The following is an 8928-nucleotide window of genomic DNA, read 5'->3' on the forward strand; positions in this document are numbered from 1 at the left end:
TTACGGATTTATGTAACGCATACGGAAAAATGTGTGAAAGAGAGATAGACGAATTTATTTGCTCTGCATTTACTTTACTCCGAATTTACTTACGACTTTACACGTTTCCGGCGAGACGAGATTCCATCCAAGCGGCAGTCATGTGCAAGTGACGTGGAAGCGACACAAACGGCTGTATGAAAATACTATTTCAGTAGGGAATACATGAAAAGTAATATGGAAACACTATGGAAATGACGTTGATACAGACGAAGTGCCCAACGTCTCACGTTTTTTTTTTCTCTTCCAAGGGGCCGTTAAGAAAAGCCGTGCTCATCCTCGAAGAATTTATGAAACACCGCACAAAGGAGCGGTTTAATTGAAGGATTTAAGATGCGCGAGGAAAAAAATGTACCTCATCGTCTTTAATAAAGAGCGAGATAAAGAGCTAGGAAATTTCTTATCGTCTGTCAAATTACATGACAAAGTATCACGAAGGATACAAGGAGGATAAGGAGACTGTGCTTAATGAAATAATGATATGTACGTAAGATTCTGTTTCGAACTATTATACATAATTTAGCGTTTTCCGCTTACACGCGCGCAAATGGAACAAAGCTTACGCGGCAGGGTATAATTTATCGACGAGCAGATACGGGCCAAGCCGCAGAGCATTACATGTGTTATCGAAGTGATTCGTATGCACCGTGCAATTCAAATATACATTCGAGTTAGGGTCGCGCATCTCTATATAAAGTTTATTGGAGAGCTGCAGCAATGTAGCTTAAAAATGAAAGAGGCATATTGTGAATTATCAAACGCACAAGGAAAAAAACGTAAAATAGTATCGAGAGGAAAGCCCCTATGAATAAGTAGTTTCGCTGCGTCAATAAATTATATTCTATCGAAAGCCTTCTTTCTCTTTGACGAAGTAATGCACGACGAGTTACTTTTGCTTAAATCTTGCACAAGTGCGAAGGAACAAAATCTGATGGAAAAAATGCAGGAATAGTTATAAGGTCTGATATAGCCGTGAGCTTAAGCGTAAAAGTGAAGTGGTATAATGGAAAGTTAACACTAGAAGTATTAAATGGTTATTATTGACAGTTTTAACTTTTCAGATTAATATTATATTTTTTTGTGTAAAAGAATTCTGAAATTTTTTGACTTTTGAATAGTTAGTCCTTTATATTGATGAAATATTTGGTCTTTCATCATTTTTATGGTAACTTATGATTTTTATAGGTTTTTCATTTTCTAGTTAACTTGAGGTTTGAGCCTAAGATACAATTGAAAAGCGATAGGAGCAGGGAATAACAAATTTTCAACTTATTAGAAACTATGTATTCTCGTATACATAGTTTCTGACAGATTGAAATCTGTTGTTTCCTGTTTCTATATTGCCAAATATTGCTTTTCAATCGTGTATGTGACTTAATTTGTTTGTGCCCGTTTCTACCAAGATAATTTAATTTTAATTTTGATAATTCAACTAAATCATATTTTTCTAATTTTATGAATTAGAAAACTATGAAGAGTCTATAACAGAGTCTGGCTACAAGATGACAAATTTTTAATTAACCCATTATTCTTGTCAACTTCAGTTAGAATAAGATAGCATCTATAAAAGGAGACAGTACGTGTACTCTTCTTTTCCACTCTTGTTCCGACAAAATTGCTCGTTTCCATCAATATAGATTAACTTTGATCTCGGTTCAACTTATTCTTCATCCTTTTCTAATTTTCAGAACTGGAAAAAGATGAAGATTAACTTGAATCAAGATTAAAGTTAATCTATATTGGTGAAAATGGGCATAAGCTTAATCACAAGTTGTTCAGAAAATGAAAAACCGAGTCTCGTCGAGTAAGAAACGTTGGTACTTCTGGCGTTAATGAGTTCACGATGCATATAATTATTCTTTCCGCCGAGTAATCAAACGTTAATTAGTCCGGGTAAGTTCGGGGAAATTCGCGACGTGTCAGGCGTTCTTCTTCCCGCAGCACCTCTCGTTCGTTGGCTGACGTTTTTCCGTATTATCGTCGCGCCTGGCGGTCGACTTATCAGTCTCGCAGGCGGCGTGTCGTCCCGCCGGGCACTTCGTTCGCGTCAACCCCAGAAACATGGCAAACTTCTTGTGCTTTTTCGCACGCGGCACCGCGCTCGTGCCGGGGCAGAGTGTGCCGGTCTCTTGTGTCCTCACTTTGACGGACGACTGCACGGTGTGCACCAGTAGCAACGGGCTGGAGCTCTTATCGAGCGCCGGGGACGTCTCTACGGGAAATTTATGAGCCAAAACTTGGACGCCCTTGTCAGACTGCTCCGGCTTGGAGATCGCCGTGGCGGCCGCGATCGCCAGCGTGTTTTGGGCGCACAAGTAGCAGCAGCTCTTCGTGAAGTCGTTCACGATCGATGGCGGTTTCATGGGAACCTGTTTCTTGACGACGAGGTCATCGTCGTGCGTCACCGGACGTGTATCCACGGGCGGCGGGACGTGCTCATTGAGTTTATGGTTTACTTTCTTTCTCCTCTCCTTGTCTGTCACTTCTTTCCGTCTCCTTTCTTCTTTCTCTTCCCTTCTCTCCCTTCTCTCCTTTCTTTCGTTCTCGACGATGTCCTCCTTCACTGCCTCGTCTTGTTTATGAGGTCTCCTAGACTTGTTCGCGACGTCTCGATGTCTTATCGATTCTCGATGCGGCATAGTTGATACACCGGCGACCGCCACCACATCGTTAGGCTTCTCCTTACTTCGTTTCTTTATATGTTTGACAAGGTGTCTCTTTCTCAAAATGTGTTGGGAAACGTGTCTTTTCTTCGCCCGGCACAAGTTCAGACACCATTTAACGCAGGATTTCGACTTGCGTCTGCGTGGCAAATTGATGTCGCGCGTATCAACGCTCTTATGTGTTTGCTCCTCGGAATTTCTCGTTATATGGTGGTGGTGATCTTTCTTTTGTGATCTATCGTAGACATGCCATTTACGATTAGCGTTGGGCTGATCTGATGGCATCGCTGTGAATTCAATTTAAGAATTGATATCTTGATCCGATAATGGTCGCAAAATGCGATAATTATGTATATGTAAGTAAAAGGTATCAATCCTCCAAAGCTAATGTCAAAATCTATAACAGTTAAGCTAAGTTTGTGAGATCCATTTAATTTATACTGGTTAAGAGACTGCACTAATTAATTTAAAGCCCAAAATACTGCCCAAAATAATTTAACTTATATAAAAAAGAATACTAACAATAAATTTGTTTAAATAAACGAGAAAAGCGATATTTAATTAAAGTAGATCTAAGTCTATTTTTATTAATTTGAGATACAATAATTTCGTTTCTGAAAAATATGACTTTTATGGAAAGAAAAATCAATTATTACATTTATTACTCCACGACATTTATAGAAGAACATCAATTATTACTCCACGAAAATAGAAGAGAATCAAAAGAAACCCAACAGACGTCTAAAATTATTTTGAAAAAAAAAATATATATATATATTACTCTCTTTCACACAAAAGTTTTTTTCTTACTGTAAAAATGTAAAAGTCTCACACGTAAAAATATTTCAAATTTGCAGATATAACATATATAAACATGTTACAAAATATAATTTTGAGCGGATGTAATAAGTTCACCATCAGCTCCGGAGGATTAATATAAATGAAATGACAATTATATCCCGAGAGTTTCTTGAGAGTATTTAATACTCTAATTAAATGAAATCATTTATTTGTTTTCACATGTCCCGACGCATATACTACTGTATTGTTTTTGATGTATTAAACTCTGATTTTGGATTTTTACTACAAAAAGAACAATGGTACTCGCAGCATTGAAAACGAAAATGAAGTAGGAACATACCGAGAAAATGGAGTTATTTTTCAGGCTGATTCAAAGAGTTGAATATATATGTTGCTTACTATTAGATCCATACGTTGAGGAATACGCAGCATTTTGCGATAAATGCATTTTGCGTTTCGTTGTTGCATTTTTCGAAGCAGATATTTGTTCCTTAGGACGTCGTGATGAATGATCGTTGTGCCAGGTGATGTGTGAAGATCGATCTGTATTTACAGATTCACCCGAATTCACTGTAGAATTCATTTTCATCCAGACGGATTTTTTTGGGTTCCATTCGTTAAGGATTTAAAAGATTAATAATAGATAAGTAGCTTTTCTGTATATAAATTACTGCTCTCAATTTACATCTAATCAATTATTTCTTCCAATCGTCGGGCCTTCGAAGAGAAAAAGAATATAATGTAGATAAATATACAATTTTCAATTTTTTTTAGTTCTACTAAAAGTAACTTTATTAACTCTCTAATTAATTTAATTGTCGAATCGTAGATAGAAAGGTTAATTCATTAAGATTAACATATCGCATTTTTATAAAAATGAACAAACGAAATTATATTAATATGTCTATTTCATTCCAAAATAATGATTTTTACTTCTTAATAATAAAAATGGAATTGGCGTGGTCCCTTTCTATTTCGTCATATTGAAATGTCATGTCTTAATTGGTGAAATTTCTGTGTTTAACCAAAACTGTCAGTGTCTTAATTCATTGCTAAGAACTTTGCCGCAAGAAGAGACGTCTATTAACATATATTGAGATTAATTCCACCAATTAAGGACTAACCGCAAAAAAAAGAAACACCAGCCAATTTATTCATTAAATAAATAAATAAGTTGCCTTAAATATTATGTCGTAAGTATCATTTCTCTGTAGCAGTAAAAGAGAATTTTCTTTATCGCTTGTATGAACGGAAATTTAATTGCCTTGTAAATAACAATTTTGATGACATTGCAGTTTGTGATTCATGCCACCAGCTCGTCGTACGATAAAATATGATAAAGAACTCTCTCTAAGATTAAAAGAATATGAAATAAAAATGTCAAATTAAAATTTATTGAACTTGAAATTGATAAAGAATTAAGGGCAATAATTTAATTGCGAATAAAACATGCATGTATCTCATCATTACGAAAATCTGTGTAAAATTTGAGCTAACTTTGCTTTTAAACAAATATTCTTATTTTCGCGGATTAAAGTGGATCTTATACATAGTGCTTAAGTTTTCTGTATGAATTTATATGATACATATCTAATTTAGCAAATTACGCGTCAAAATCTTTTTCAGTCTTGAGCAAATCCGGAGTAATAAATTTCTTATTAAATTGACAAGCAATTTAATAGATATTTTTTCATGCTAATTAATAAGCATCTTAAAATGAAGAATATTAATAATCAGATGTTAATGAGAATCTTAAATCTGCGAATAATTTTACTGTCTGAAAAATAATTGCGTCAGCAAAGATAAGATAGCACATGGAGGCACTAAGGGTAACATTTTCGGATGCAACCCAACACATGTAAATAAATATGCGGGGGCGAGATCAGATCGAGCGACGTGAAGGCAGTCACGAGCGTTACGCTGCGCCGCGTCAATGCCGGGTGACGTCACGTTGGAAAGCACGATGGCGGCTGCGCCGTGCGGTAGCTGGCGCCATCTCGCGCCGTCGTTTCTCGGGCGCCCGGAGACAGTCAGGCGGTTCGCTCGCATCGCGTACGGACGTTGCAGCTGGTCGCAGTCAGGGAGGTCGAAGGTGGTAGGACTGTGTCAGTGGCGACGGTGGCGACTGTTCGCGCGCGCACGACTTCCCTCCAGTCCCCGTGAGCGTGTGTGTGTGTGTGTGTGTACATGTTTTGTTGCCGTTGCAATATGCGTTCGTTAAATATCGAGTGGCTGTTGTCGTCGTCCTTGTCGCGCCGTGCGTGAAGTAAACGGCAGCAGGGAGAGCCCCCGCCGTCAGCTGTTTGCGAGCCAGCACGGGCCTTGTCATCGACGCGGAACGGCCAAACGCACCGCGAAGCCGTGGGGAAAGCCAGGAGAGGAGGCGAGACGGAACGGCGAGAGAGCGAGCGAGCGAGCGAGCGAACGACGCGCGTGAAGTTAGTCGCGGAAGTCAGTCTACGAGGGGCGGACCGAATTCGTGCACGGTGTCGTGCGTGTGCGCGAGTTGCGTCGGTCGACACTCGGTCGTGCGGTGTCCGCGTGCGAGGCGCGATTCCCGACGGGAAAATAATGGCGTAGACCTCGGGCCGTGCTCCGGAAACGAGAGAGAAAGAGAGAGTGTGTAAGTCACGAGAGGTGAACGAGCAGAAAGAGGAGGAGAAGGAGAGAACGGTAACAACGAGGGAAGAAGAGAGAGAGAGAGAAAGAGAAGGAGACGCGCGCCGCGTTCATATTCGCGTCGTGGCGGTGGCCGTATCGAGAGCGCAGCCGATTGTTCGCGTCGTCCTCGCCGTCGCCGTCGTTCACATACACAGATTATCTCACCGCGGAGACGAGCGCCGAGTAACTCATCATCATCGTCGTCATCGTCGTTGTCGTCGTCGTTGTCGTCGCGGTGATCGAGACGAGTCTTCGTCGTGTCGTGTGCAGTGCTGCTGGAGGGCGAGAAGGGTGCGAGAGAGAGAGAGAGAGAGAGGGAGAGAGAGAAAGATAGAGAGGAGGTGGTGCTAAACGGCGTCGTTCTTTCCCCGCCGCCCCCTGTTGCGGTCAACCCTGTTGCTGGCGTCGCGTCGCGCCTACCTCTGAAGTCGGGCTTTCTGTTTTGTTTGTGTTCCTGTCCTCCGCACGGGGTGCACGCGCGAGGAGGAGGCGGTGGTGCAGCGGAGGCCGACGCCAGGTATCCCAGCTCGGCGCGTGTCCCGACTGCAGCGGGGAATATTGTATTACGATGATCAGTGACACGTGCGGATACGTTCTCTTCCTGCTGCTGCTGCTGCTGGTCCCGTACATCGAGAGCGGTGAGTGTCTCCAGCCTCTCCACTGGCTTTTGTACAACGAGCTGCTTCTACTAACCAAGTCTTTATTTAAGTCTTAAGTCGTAAAAAATTGATCAATCATAGTCATTACTATTGTTACATTTAACTGTGACTGATCGATTTCTCGCGGCTTAAGACTTAATGCTTAAGCGATGGCTTATTGTATACCAGAAATTCTACCGTTATGCTATTCCGGTACACGTAGTTCGTCGGCTTGCAAGAGATGGGCGCGCAAGACGTGACCTGCTCGCGAATTTTGTGTGCGTGGCGTATATGCATACGTTCGTTCGTGTGCGTGCGCGTCTCTCGTGAATCATCATCCTTTCACGAGGAGCCCGCCCGTCGTCGCGTGTCTCCATGCACGTTCGTTCTTTTCGAACGAAATAGCGTGCGATCGCTAAAACCGTGTTGCACGACACGTCGCTGGATCATCGTCGGATTTTTCGTTCTCTTCGAACGATCACGATGCGACCGTGAGAAAAGTGAGGTGTGGAGTTAGCCTCGGATTTTTTAATTGTTTTAGTACTAATTTATTTTAGTACTAATCGCTAACTGGATTTAAAAAATGTAATATCCGTTTATGCAATAGAACTAGAATTCTTAGAACTAAAAATAGATAAAGAGTTAGTTGAACCGAGATTAAAATTAAATTACATCGATAGAGTCGAGTAGTTCTTAGAATTGGAAAAAGATGAAGAGTTAGTTGAACCGAGACTAAAATTAAACTGAAACAAGCATACGATAATCTCTACACTCTTTATAAAAACAAGCTAAAACTCTAATTAGAATTCTCGGAACTATGGTTTCGGAGCTAACTTCACACATTCAGAAAAATATCGGAGTCTCATTAGAGTAACGCTCTATTCTTCAATTTCTTTATTAGTGCAGCCTATTCTTTTGTCTGATATTCGTTTTTGTTATGCATGCGTGATATAAATTTATAGTGAATTTTATGCACTAAAAAAAAGGATCTGATAATAACACTAAATGTTAAATAAAATATTTGAATAAAATGTTTGGTTAACAATCGAAAATAATTTTACTAATTAAGTAAGAAAAATTCTATTTAATATTTTCAATCAAAACGAATCTTTTAACGCTTAAATATTTTGATTTTTTTCAGTCTTGAAATGCAATTGTTATAATCTTAAAATTTGAACTGGAAATTATATTATGTATATACGTTCACAAAAAATATTATCAAGTACGAAGAATGGGCTCAACTGAATATTTTTCACTTTGTGTGTTTAATCTTATATCTATTTTAACTTAATATTAAATAATTTTACTTTTCTAAATATTATTTATATTTAGTAGGTATTAACGATTATATTATCATGCTTGGTAATATTTACTAAATATCTAGAAAAACAAAATTATTTTTTATTGTATACACTACTCGAATATTTATTATGTAATTAATAGTACTTAACATTTAGTAGTTATTACAAGATTCTTTTCAGTATGCACTTGTGAAATTACATATAGAGCCTTATTTTCGAAAAATATCACATACGAAAATACTATAATACACGTTACGTACATTATAGATTTTTAAAACGCGATATATAAATTCAAGAATAATCAGAGTAGTACATTGCGGATTAACTGCGCAATAATTAAGTCGAATGTTTTAAAATGTTTCATGTTATAACAGAGTTTACTACGCAGCTTTTTTTATCAGACGCAAAGAAGCTGCAAAACTCACCTTTAAAAGCAGAATAATGAGCTTTAAAATTGTTCATTATCGTAATTATTACGCGTTTTATTCAAACACAAGATAACTACAGTATATCTCATCTTGTAATAATTTATCTTAATAACGCGTTTTTTGAGAAATCACATTTTTCAAAATTCACAAAAATATTAAAAGTGCAATCGTATGTGTAAATCACGCAAACAATACAAAGATTCCAAACTATGAAAAGTATAGGGTAACTCCGGTATATACGCCGCACCTATCAAAAACTTCATTTATTAAGTATTATTTATGTTTAAAGTAAACGAACTATATCAGTAAAAACTTTGTACTGTCTACTACCATGAAAGAAATATTAGAAATCCAAAATATTTATTTTTCATATTAAAAAATAAATTTTTTGAAACCC

The 8928-nt window shown here is 38.5% G+C and overlaps 2 protein-coding genes across 3 annotated transcripts in view; one reads left to right on the top strand and one right to left on the bottom strand.

Moving 5' to 3' along the window:
* Positions 1-1191: 1191 nt before the first annotated feature.
* Positions 1192-4192, bottom strand: LOC108745894 (DNA ligase 1-like). Its single transcript, XM_018482303.1, has 2 exons — positions 3903-4192; positions 1192-2989 (listed from the first exon to the last, which is right to left on the bottom strand). The coding sequence occupies exons 1-2, from the start codon at positions 4090-4092 to the stop codon at positions 1959-1961; spliced, it is 1221 nt and encodes a 406-aa protein (XP_018337805.1). The 5' UTR covers positions 4093-4192; the 3' UTR covers positions 1192-1958.
* A 1963-nt stretch (positions 4193-6155) lies between these two features.
* LOC108745904 (disintegrin and metalloproteinase domain-containing protein 10) overlaps positions 6156-8928 on the top strand; it is a 128801-nt gene continuing 126028 nt past the window's right edge. For both annotated transcript variants that reach the window (XM_018482327.1, XM_018482328.1), the window contains exon 1: positions 6156-6802. In XM_018482327.1, coding sequence (XP_018337829.1) covers positions 6733-6802 — 70 coding nt within the window. In that variant the 5' untranslated portion in view covers positions 6156-6732. The remainder of the gene's footprint in view (positions 6803-8928) is intronic.

Source organism: Trachymyrmex septentrionalis, unplaced genomic scaffold (genome assembly GCF_001594115.1).
Source record: "Trachymyrmex septentrionalis isolate Tsep2-gDNA-1 unplaced genomic scaffold, Tsep1.0 scaffold158, whole genome shotgun sequence".
In the NCBI taxonomy this organism is placed as follows: domain Eukaryota; kingdom Metazoa; phylum Arthropoda; class Insecta; order Hymenoptera; family Formicidae; genus Trachymyrmex; species Trachymyrmex septentrionalis.